The sequence below is a fragment of the Salarias fasciatus genome, chromosome 17, assembly GCF_902148845.1.
Source record: "Salarias fasciatus chromosome 17, fSalaFa1.1, whole genome shotgun sequence".
NCBI classification, from domain to species: Eukaryota; Metazoa; Chordata; class Actinopteri; order Blenniiformes; family Blenniidae; genus Salarias; species Salarias fasciatus.
The window spans coordinates 1,715,523-1,727,400 of NC_043761.1; the positions used below are offsets into that span (position 1 = coordinate 1,715,523).

At 45.2% G+C, this 11,878-nt stretch overlaps 1 protein-coding gene across 1 annotated transcript; it reads left to right on the forward strand.

Annotated features, from left to right (window-relative positions):
• Nucleotides 1-4,828: 4,828 nt before the first annotated feature.
• On the forward strand, nt 4,829-10,976 carry svopl (SVOP-like). Its single transcript, XM_030113148.1, has 16 exons — nt 4,829-4,907; nt 7,163-7,289; nt 7,569-7,660; nt 7,740-7,838; nt 8,187-8,258; nt 8,536-8,660; nt 8,742-8,805; nt 8,886-9,011; nt 9,118-9,246; nt 9,331-9,404; nt 9,521-9,717; nt 9,823-9,934; nt 10,012-10,093; nt 10,200-10,289; nt 10,369-10,482; nt 10,581-10,976. Exons 2-16 carry the CDS (start codon nt 7,181-7,183, stop codon nt 10,593-10,595), a joined length of 1,500 nt encoding a protein of 499 aa, XP_029969008.1. The 5' UTR covers nt 4,829-4,907; nt 7,163-7,180; the 3' UTR covers nt 10,596-10,976.
• Nucleotides 10,977-11,878: the final 902 nt, after the last annotated feature.

The window sequence follows — 11,878 nt, forward strand, 5'->3', positions numbered from 1 at the left end:
TGCTGCTTTGTCTTGAAAGTTTTGAATAAATTTAAACCAACTTGGCTTTCTAGCTCAGATGAACCAACCCAGTCTTCTACAGAAGATGATATCTCCCCTGATCTCCTGAAGAACCGTCCCTCCAAACCTTCTGGATCTCCTGAAATCCTGACGCAGACTGTCCATCAAGATTTAAAAAGAGCCCAAATCGGATGGCTTCCTCAAGTAGTTTTGTCTGGAGTGGATTTCTAGAATGAATTCGATCTTTTTTCTGGAGACAATCACAGTTCTGGGCCTTAAGACAATTCATTCTTTTGAATGTCTGAGTTTGATTATCCTTCCCCGCCTATAATTGATTGCCCCCCTGGTTTCTACAACGTCATTTCTCCAGACTGTGAGGACAAGATCTGACCCTCAATATTCAATCAGTGGTTATCTCTCAAAAAGTTTAGACGTGGACTTTCCCTGTGAAGATTAGTCATTTCTTTTAGACCTTCTTAAGGCCTTCTTAAGAACCGTCCGGGCCTTCAAGAGTGGAACGTCTGTCCCGAGGTTCGGATTCCACCAAGCGTCCTGGAGAAGATCGAAGCTGCTGATCTCTGAGGTGGATGTTCGCTCCACATTCCTTGGGTGGGACGGTCCCTCCCTGCAGATCGTTTGCTGGATGCCGCGGAGCTGATTGCCCCTCCTAAAGTTCAGAAGTGGACCGTCCCTCTGGATCTCCTGTGGTGCTAACCGTCAGCCTCATGCCATCGAATCATCCACCAGTTATTGCCTTCCACACTCCCATCAGCCACGACGATCAGGTGTTCTTTCATGAGTCATTTCAATGAGGTCTTTGCACTGTCGACACCTGGTGGTGCCGCACAGTTCCTGCAGCACGGGGGACGCAAAACAGGAAATAATATATATATATAAATAATTATAAGAATGATAAAAATATATATATATGTAAAGAGATAGAATCCCAATGAGCACAATATTAATGTAAGAGTTATTATCGGAGTATTGAGATGTTACTTATTTTTTATTGCTTATGTATGAAAGTCTACTTTAAATGCTTTATTTTGATCCAAAAAAAAAAAGACCAAACTACTGTTATATGGTTGTACTCTTGTGTTTGAACTCGCTGTAGATTTTTGAGCCGGCGTTTGTTTCTCCGTGCGGACGTTGCTTAGCGTAGCTGCTCGCTCACGTTGTTCATGTATCGGTGGCAGTTTAAAAAAAAAAAAACACGAAAAAACAAATCAAAACCTAAGGCTAAATGCATCGCTTTGATATCGAGCTTCTTACGTCGCTGATTTGTTGCATCCATCAGTCTGCGGGTGGGACGCTGGAGACCAGTTTGAGGGAGAAGTGTTCCCGCGGGGAGGGAGTCCAGTCATTCCTCACAACCGTCAACCAAGCCAAATGTGCAGGAGCGCCCCCTGGAGGCTCACAAGGAATTCTTAATACAGAGGAAACAGAGTCGGAATTGAGAAGATGCTCAAACTGAAAAAGAGCCAGGCTGAATAACCTGAATCACAGCAGCCGCACTCTGGCACCAGTCAAAGCAACACACTTCCTGTCGCCTTGTCAAACCTCTTGATAGAATGACTTATTGACACCTGATTGGCTGGATTAGCTCAGCATTGCTGTTCCGATTTAAAAAACAAACAAACAAAAAAACAAGAAAGCATTTAAAGTGAAGGTATGTTCTGACTTCTAAGGGTAACATATGAATGTAAAGAGAGAAGTGCATTAAATAAACCTGTAGCAGCAGTATAAACCCAAAGCAGCAGAACTATGGAATGTGCCAACAGTCAAGCGGGAACAAACTGATCTGGTGTGGCAGTGTTAAGAGAGGAGGCATGACAGAACAGACATTAAGAGTGAAATGGCAGAATTTTGATGTATAAAAACAACTAATTCTGACTTGTGTTTTTATGACAATCCGCAGGGTAAACAGGGCAGAGTGTAAACCAGCACTCGTGTGGAAAGGACTGTCTGCAAATAGTAAAACTAACTTTATAAATAGTGTTAATAAAGCACACAGTTGATGATATGATATGGTCTGACTTGTAAGAGCGGCATATATGAATATATGGAAGATTAAGAAAAGCAAGAAGTTGCATAAAATAAACCAACAGCAGCAGTCTCAGTCTAAATAGTTCAGTCGAAACCTAAAGAGGCAGAAACTGTGAAAATTCTTTAAAAAGTCTAGAAAGTCTAGAAAAGTCTGTAAGTGAATTTGAGAATTAAGCAGAAACAAACACACAACCATTAGCCTTGCCATTAGGGTTTGGATTGAATAAATGACTGGATGGTGCACTGTGATGTGGGAGCAGCGGATATGAATGTAATGAGGAGGAACAGAGGAGATAAGTGCATTAAATAAACCTACAGCAGCAGTATAAACCTACAGCAGTGGAACCTGGGAAAACGATCCAGGGTCATTTAAACTCGCCCCGAACTGAGAGCCTTATTGAATATGAAGTGTGTATTCCCTGACTGTGGGACGAGGACGCGTCTCGCAGCGCTCCAGCCGTTAGCTTGGTGTTGAGGTTGTGCGTGGGAACGGCGGACGCCCTCTCCGCTGGCCTCGCCGCGGCGTAGCGGCGAAGCCATGCTCGTCTCTGCTCTCCTTCGGCATGTTCGACTCAGTTTGAGGCTTTTTGCTACTTGTGGTGTTGCAGTTCGTGTTTAGCATGCTGCTAAAAGATGTTCCAGTTAAAAAAAAAAAAAGTGAAGCGTTGTTCCACACCAGAGTGAGCGACGGAGTGATTCATGTATCCATCAAACCACCGTCCATCAGCCCAGTGAAGAAAAGACGCCATCTGAAGCATTCGCTCTTTTGTTTTACATTTCCAGGAGATATTTTTGAACGTAATGATGATGGTTCCCGTCAACAGTGTAGAAATGAAAGTGGATATGGTGTTGAATAGCAGAATATGATATATATATTTAAATATATATATAGAAAATATTTTATCTGTGATTGCTGAACGGAGTCAAAGAACTGCCGCATCCTTCATGGACCAGAAACCAACCAGAACTCTTTCCCGGCTGGAGGGTTTCCTGATTGGACCTCGCACCTGTCAGTCAAGCTGTAGGGCTTGGCCTTGCCCACATGGCCACGTGGTGCTAATCTGCGACTCTGAGTGTGTCTAAAACTCACCAAAGTCGCACATAAAACGTGGAAAACGAACCCTGCAGACGATCTCAGAGGATCTGTGGATACCAGCTGCCGCTCTGCAGCGTCTCAAACCCTCCTCAATGTTTCCTTCAACGTTTTCTAGAGTTTCCATGTTTTCTAGACGACCAGCCGCGCTGTCGACGTCCACTTCCGACACAACTACTGACCGAGACCCGCTTCAGAAACCCGAACCTGTTCCTACCAGTTACTGAAGATTGTCGATACCAGCTTTAAACACACTGACAACACCGTTACCTTTAATACGTTTAATTTCAATGCACAAGATGCTAACTAGTGGGAACAAGTGATAGTGAGTGAAATACACTGATCAGGCCACATGCCTGCTCAAATGCTGAAAGTGTTCGTATGTGCCACGTGGATGTGGTTATTTCTGACAGTTCATAGTGAAATGCTTCATCTTCCATGAAGGAGCAATCAAATCGGAAACTGGGCGAGTTTTGATGAAAAGCCGATCTGAACGTTTCGGCTTCAGATGTCAGTAGTTTTGTTGTGAACGGACTTCGTACAGCTGCTGCCGAGTCCAGAACATTCCTGCCGTTACTCCTCAGACTCTGTTTCAACGCACACCGAGATCACATCAGGACTGGTGAGGTCACACCTGAACCAATGAGGTCACACCTAGACAGGTGAGGTCACATCTGGAAAGGTGAGGTCACATGTGGAAAGGTGAGGTCACACCTTGACTGATGTGACCTCACCTCGACAGGTGAGGTCACATCTGGACCGATGAGGTCACACCTGAACTGATGAAGTCACACCTGGACCAACAAGGTCACAGTTGGACCGATGAGGCCACACCTTGACAGGTGAGGTCACAGCCGGGTGTGACTCGCCGGAGTCGGAGCCTGGAGGAATAGTTGCAGAGGAATCAGCGAGCTGGAGACACTGCCAGCTGTCGCACCTGTCAAACAGCAGCCAAGTGAGCAGGTCACATGACCACACCTGTTCCCAACCAACTGGGTGAGCTGCACCGTGTGGCGTTTCAAAGATTGTGTTAACAAACATTAAAGAGATGTGTTCAGATTCAAGTGGATCTGTTTCGTCTTTACTGTGGGAAACTCAAGGTGGAGTTGCGATGTTGCTTTTCTTTGTTTTTCTTTTTAAAGTCAAGAACTGATGACCGTGAGAAGAAGCAGTGTAACATTTTAAAGTGAGTTAACCTGTAGGCCACTGGGGATTGACCTAGTACATTTAAATTCCACCCTCCTTTTTAAAACAGCCGAACAGGACCTTACTCAGTCACTCGTGAGGAGAAACCTTTCACAAATTTATACATAAATGAAGATTTTATCTTGTTTTACTTACATAAAGTTTATTTTCTTATATCAAGACTGTGTATGGAACTTTAAAATCTGCGTTAGCCTCGTTTTAAAGGTTTAACATGTTTTGCAGCTCCAGATTAATTAGATTTTTCTTGGAAAGTAAAAAAAAAAGCCAGCTCAATTGATCATAAAGTTTGCAGAACCCTGAAATCCAGAGCTGTGGTGCGTTCAGGTGTCTGTGAGGAGGAGCTGTGGTGCGTTCAGGTGTCTGTGAGGAGGAGCTGTGGTGCGTTCAGGAGCACATCCTCCTGGTGATCCGGTCTGGGCGGGGCTTCCTTCATCCTCCCTCCTCCACCTTCAGCCTCAAGTGGGAAACTCGTTACTTCCGCATTCACCTGTGCAGGTGAGCAGACTGTGTGTTTGTGTGTGTGGGATGAAAACAGACCGACCCGACAGCTTCAAACTGCACTGTGAGTACTTCTCTGTGTTTTTCTGAGAAAGTTTTTGAATGAAACTGGATTCTGGTTCAGGCAGTCTGTTTCTGTGGAATTACAAAGTTCTTAACCGGACTGTCAGTTGATGTTTCCAGGATATCGCTTTATCTCATCTGACCCAGTTTGCTGTCGATATAAATAGACCGATTTTCCAACCAGACCCCATTAATATGATGATCTTTTTTAAGTTTCGTCCTCCGTGTTTGTCGTAAAACATTCAGACTTCTCAGGAAACGGGTCCTGCGGGTTCAGACGTGAATTCGGCTCTGAAAATTTGAACTATTTTCATCTCAAGAGGGTCAGAAACAGGTTGAAGAGTCCCGTGAAGGCTTTCCTGCTCCTGTTTGGCTGTTTGGGAAATTGAACCCCACACCTGCTGCTGGATCCGCAGGAAACCAACAATCAACCATCTAAAAACACATTTCTGTTCCCAAACATAAAGAAAAAAATCTGTTACCAATAGGGAAGAATGTTTTTTTTATTTTTTTATCTTGAATCACGTCGTAAAAAACAACCATGACGCTTCAACATGTTGGATTTAGTAAAAAAATAAAATAAATGGTAGTATTATTTTTTTCCTTCTGATTTAAAGTGTAGTTTTTTTGTTGTCATTTTTCTGTGGTGTCCAGTTTTCACACACTAATGACCACCAACCACTGGAGCTGCAATGTAAAAGAAAAAGTTTAATTATTTATCTTGGCTGTCTTGGTGTTTCTCTGCTGCATCAAATTCCTTGCATGGACAACTTCACTTTCAATAAAAAAAATGATTCTGATATGCATGTTAAAATAAATAAAGTGTTCTAAATAAATAAGCAAAAAAAAGTAGAACAAATGACTGAATATGTAAAGGTACAAGTTAGAAATGTTTTGGGTGTAAAAACCACAAAATATGAAAGTGTGACTCTTAAATGATGAGAAATATTATGAATATTATGATATGTTGTAACTTTTTTAAAGAAGTGCTTGAAGTCAGTGAATAATTGAAACATTGTTTTTAAAAGAGTCAAATTCTTCTCTTGGTCTTTTTGAAAAAGACAGTTGTATTACATTTGTATCTGGTTAAAGAATTCAGAGCAGATAAAGATGGAGAAACACAGCAGAAGGCATCAGATGTAGAAAGAGACCTTTTCTTTTCAGTGGTTGTTTCTGACTGTTATCAGTTTCAGTGAAATGAGTTCCCATGCTTTGTCACGATAAATGCAAATGGAGGAAAGCAAACAAACACCCAAATCAACCCGTGATTTCCTCGCCACGTTTTATAAAGATTAGAAAGGCATATAAATCAAAAGGGGCCGTGTGGAGGTCATAAATGTAGTTTGCTGTGGAGCGATCGCCAGCTCCTGAGTGAAACTGGCAGCTCTTTTAGAGTTGTGTATTTGCTCTTGCTCTTTTGGCCGCAGTGTGGTTATGGTGCGTTGGTTTTGGTTTTGTTCAGTCACTCTGAGGTCTGTTCTTTCTTCCCTGATTGTTTTATGCTGCGACGCCCGTTGGTAAATCCCACAGAGGATTTTCTCAGGCTTGACCCACGAAACTGAGCGATCAGGAAAGACTGGTCCTGGCCGGAGTCAACATTCCACTGAACGTCCCCCCTGTGGTGGGGGAGACCACCAGGAGCGGGATCTCTTGGTTTGATGCGGATGAGATGAGAATCTTTCCTCTGACATCCAGACTTTCGCTTCAGGAGAATAGCGTCGCTCTGATGAAGCATGGTAGATCCAGATGAACAAAAAAACACTTTTCCTTATATCTTTGAGCAGAATACTTTGTCCTGTTCACAGCTGCTCTGTTGAATTTATAAAGAATCTAACAAGTCGGAAAGCAGACATCCATAAGTCCGCACGGTGTCTCATCCACCCTCACACAACTCTTCTTTAAACAATTCAAGCAAGAAAGTCGTTCAACACTGATTAGAAAATACTCCTTCTGATCTGTAATTTCACACTATTGACCTCAGACATCAAGATGAACTGGAAATGATATTAATAATTATGTTTCTGACTGACTTCCCAATGGCAAACTAACTTCAGGAGCAAACTGGGTGAATAAATGGACAGTTTTCATATTTTTTTAAATAGAAATGAACCAGTAGTCAGATGTCCTCACATGGCCTGCGATACCTCTGCAGACCAGCAGGTGGCTGCAGACCGTACTTTACTTTTATATCATGTCACCATATTTAAAACAGATTTCAGTTTGATGAAGTTTGAATTTCCTGTTTTCCCGCCACAGGACTGAAGCAGTCCCAGGATGGGAGACGGTATGAAGACTCAGCTGGTGAGCGCCATCCAGCTTCAGGATCTGGAACTGCAAGACAAACCTGCAGCCGACCAGCAGGACAGCGGAAAGAACAACAAAGGTGAATCTGAAGAAGAGGAAGAAAGACAAAGTGTAAAAACATCTGATGTCAAACTGAGGTTCTGGGCCTCTGTGTTGTACCGTCTGCGACCAGCAGAGGGCAGCAGCTCCCCGCTGAGGATGAAAGAAGCAGTTTATGCTCAGTTAAACCTGATGGAGGGGGAAGAGTCATGGTCAGACTCCTTATCTGGGCAACACAAATGACTATAAAATGAGTTTCTTTCTTAAAAAGTTCTTAATGAGTTTCTGTGTTGTTGTTTTTTGTTTGTTTTTGTTGCAGAAGAACAAACCTTCACGGTGGAAGAAGCTGTGGAGACGATTGGATTCGGACGTTTTCACATACTGCTCTTTTTCATCATGGGAAGCTCTAACGTAAGGAAAACACCACTGATGCTGTACTGCCGACAAACACAAGGTACCACCAGACTGAAGGATGGGCTTGGTGTTGCAGATCGTGGAGGCGATGGAGATCATGCTCTTGGCGGTGGTTTCTCCAGAGATCCGGTGCGAGTGGCGTCTGCAGGACTGGCAGGTCGCGCTGGTTTCCACTGTGAGTTCATTCATCCTCACACGCCCTCAGCATCACAGCAGCACTGCAGCGTCTCTAGAGCAACATGCTAATCCATGTGAGGGGCGGGGCCAGTGTGCAGGGAGGGGTGGAGCCAATATGCGGGAAGGGGCGGGGCCATGAGTGCAGTTTGAGAGAGGCTGCAGGCAGGTGAGAAATGGGGAAATGCAGTAACTCTCAAAACTATTATTTTAACACTATGTAGATATAAATTACAATGTATTCGCCAATAACGAATTTTAAGAAAATTTCAATAAATCGTAAATTTCGATATATCGCGTTTTGAAAGGGTTTCATTTGAGACCTGCTGCTCCGGCCGTGTGTTTCCAGGTGGTGTTTCTGGGCTTCATGCTCTGCGGGGCTCTGGGAGGATATGTAGCCGACAGATACGGACGCTGGAAGGTCAGAAGCTTCTTTTTTCTTCACATGAAAGCTGCTCTCAGATCGAATTTCAGTCCACTTTGTCTCATTATTTTCAGTTTTTACATTATATATAAAACAATAATCATCACATTTATTTTCCTAAATTCATTCATGACATTCATGAATTACAGTGAAGGACCAGTACTGCTTCTCCAGTTTCATTTTTTTGCACCACTTCCTTTAGTGGTGTGTTCTTGTAGTTTTGATTTTGTGCGTTTCTTCACAGTGTGCACGTTGTGTGTCTTTGTGTGAGCAGGTGGTGTTCGGAGGCTTCGTGTGGAGCTCGTACTTCTCTCTGCTCACCTCCTTCGCACCGTCCTACGGGTGGTTCATCTTCCTGCGCAGCATGGTGGGCTGCGGCGTGGCGGGCGTGTCTCAGGGGTCGGTCGCCTCACAACGAGCTCTCCGATTGGCTGTAGTTCAATTTTACTTCATTTTTTTAAAATGTATTTTTCTGTTCAGGTTCGTGTTGAAGACGGAGTTCATCCCCGCCAAACATCGGGCCGTCCTGCTGCCTCTGGCCAGCGTCAGTTCGGCTTTTTGTCCGTTTCACTGTCTCTCAGATGCAGAAGTGAAAGTGCTGATGGAGCCGGGTTTGTGTTCCAGGTCTTCTGGATGATCGGCTCCATGCTGATCATCATTCTGGGGATGCTGGTGGTTCCCACTCTGGGCTGGAGGTGGATGATCCGCTTCTCCGTCACACCCAGCATCATCCTCATCTTCCTCTTCAAGGTGAGACGCTTTCAGACAGACGGACAGCGCCCTTGACTCTTCCAGTGTGTATCTAAAAATAAAAACTTAATCTGCCACCAACATCACATCCAAACCATCTTCTCAGTACGTTCCTGAATCCGCTCGGTACAACGTGTCGGCGGGAAACGTGGACGCCGCCATGAAGACCCTGCAGTGGATCGCCGACATGAACCGGTCCTCGCTTCCTCCTGGACGGCTGGTGGAGCCCGTCGAGGTGCGTTGGGTTTGTTCCCTCGGCCGAGTGCAACGCCATTTACTGAAATCTGTGAAGCTCAGACGGCATTTCTGTGTGATTCAGAGAGAAAGAGGCAACTGGAGGATTCTGCTCAGTCCCTCTTTGAGGAGGACGTCCTTACTGCTGTGGTACACCTGGTGAGAATGTTTAACGTTTTCATAAGATACTGGAGAGGACTTATAGCACAGTGTCATCAGCATACAAGGTTCTCCGCTGGTTGATGAGCCTGGTTTCACTGTGGCCTTTTCGGCAGGTTCGTGGCGTCCTTCTCGTACTACGGTTCCGTGCTGAGCAGCTCAGAGCTGCTGGAGAAGAACTTGTTGTGTATTACGAATCCCGACCCAGACCATGAGATCAAACACCGCCTAGAGGACGGACTGTGTTACTGCATCCCGTTAGCGCTCAGCGACTACCAGACGCTGCTGATCAGCTGCCTGGGGGAAGTCGCTCGTGAGTCACCCAATGTTTCCAGAAATGTAGAAACCATGAAAAACTTACATTTATGCAGAGAAAAATCTTAAAGAAACAATAAAACTGTCTTCTTCTGCCCTCTAGTGATTCCTTTGAACATCGGTCTGCTCAACATTTTCGGACGTCGGATGTCTCTAACAGTCCTGCAGGCGATGTCGGCTGTTTTTTTCTTGTTGATCAACATCTGTACCACCATGTAAGTCACCTCGAGTGTTATCAGGCCCGGGAGGTTCTCCGGTCCGATCTGCGTCATGAGCCGCTGTTCCGTTCCAGGTTTGGATTCACGGTGCTGCTGTTCCTGCTGCGCTCTCTGGTCTCCATGAACTTCAACGTGGTCTACATCTATACGGCAGAGGTACGCCTGCGCCTCACGGCGTTCGCCGGGGATCCGGATGTGGTGGGTTAATGATTGAATTGCCGGGTCAGATCAGGTCTTCAGGTCTGGAGTGTTTGGTCCTCAGGTGTACCCCACAGTGGCCCGGTCTCTGGGGATGGGGTTTTGCACGTCGTTCAGTCGGATCGGAGGAATGATCGCGCCGTTCATCGCTCAGGTGCGTTCACTGTCTGCCCGGTGATGGGGGTGCACTGGCGGTGGTGTTGCAATGCATCATGGGTCCGCGTGTCCTTCAGGTGCTGATGTCTCAGTCGGTGATTGCCGCTCTGATCCCGTTCGCGGTCGCCACGGTGTTCTGCGCCGCCGGAAACTTCTTCTTACCGATTGAAACCAAAGGACGGAGTCTTCTGGTGAGGAACCGTCACACTTCAGCCATCTTTCACTGTTTTCACTCTACTGATTGTTTAATGACATTGTTTTTATTCACTTCCTGTTTGTGTCTTTGCAGCAAAACACTTCATAATGAAGCTCGTGGAAAAAGCTCCTGATTTCGCACCTTAGCAGCTCTCGGTGGAGCTGGTGGCAGAGCTCCCGGCGGAGCTCCCTGAACAAACTGAGGCCTTCTGCTGGTCTTTTGAAGCCTATTACTGAACTCGGGCGTAGTGGCGAGTTATCTCGCAGCTGCACGACTTAACCGATTATTTTATGAATGAACTGTGGTCTGATGCTGCTCCTGGAACAGACTCTCTCATCTCGTCTCTCATTTTCACCCCCGATGCTCCACAGCGCATCGTTTCTTTTATATTTTAAAGTGAGGCCGAACTCGGACATGTGTGCCTGTTTACGTCGTCGAAACTGCGGAACAAAGACAAGTGAAGAGTGACCATTAAAGAGGAGGCTGGAAAATTCACCTCAGACTGTCTCAGTGTGTCAAACCACCACCACAAAGCACCCCGAGCGGAACGCTCTGAACAGGCTGGCATACACACAAACTGTCCCTTTATTCAGAACTGATTCATCATAGAAAGATTTCATTGATCCTCTGTGTGAAATTATTGCCTTACAGAAGCACAAATAACAGAAATGGTGAAATTAATGTACAATAATTTGTAGTAATAGTAATTACTGCATAAAACCAACAGGAAAAAGAGTCACACATGCAATTGCACGCTGAGTGTTTGGACTTTTTGACTGTTCACAGCTTTTCTGCAGGTATGAGGAGCAGCAGCAAACGTTAGCCTGCTGTCTGTGTTTAGCTCCCTGAAACAAGGTCAAAGGTCAACGCGTTTGCAGTACTTTTGGAGGATATGAGGAGTGGAAAAGAGCAGGAAGGGCATCATGAAGGGTTCACTTCCTGAACGGTTCATTTGCCTGAAATCAGGAAAGCGAAGTTATGTCTGGGAGCAGTGACGCTGCTGGCCTCACGGTGGCGCTGCTGCACTTTCTCCTCTCTATTGAGGAAGAACCTGGTTTCTCCGTTAATCTTGTTAGTTGTCAGATTACAGGCAGGATCAACTGTCACCTCGCTGTCTGCCTGACGCTGGGGGTGTGGCTTATTCCCCTCGGGCCACGCCCTTTGACCTCAGTCACACACTGGGTCTCACTGTGCAGGTTTGTCTGTCACGGTGAATGGTAAATGGATTCCAGAGTCCTGACGTGAGGACAGATGGGGAATCGAACCTGCAGTGTGAGCCGTTTTCTCATTTTAACCTGGAAAGTTCATTCAACCTAATAACTGTTAAAAGGCTCATTAATCCTTCTGTATTAAATTAATAATATGACTTTATAAGGAGTCAGTGAAGACGC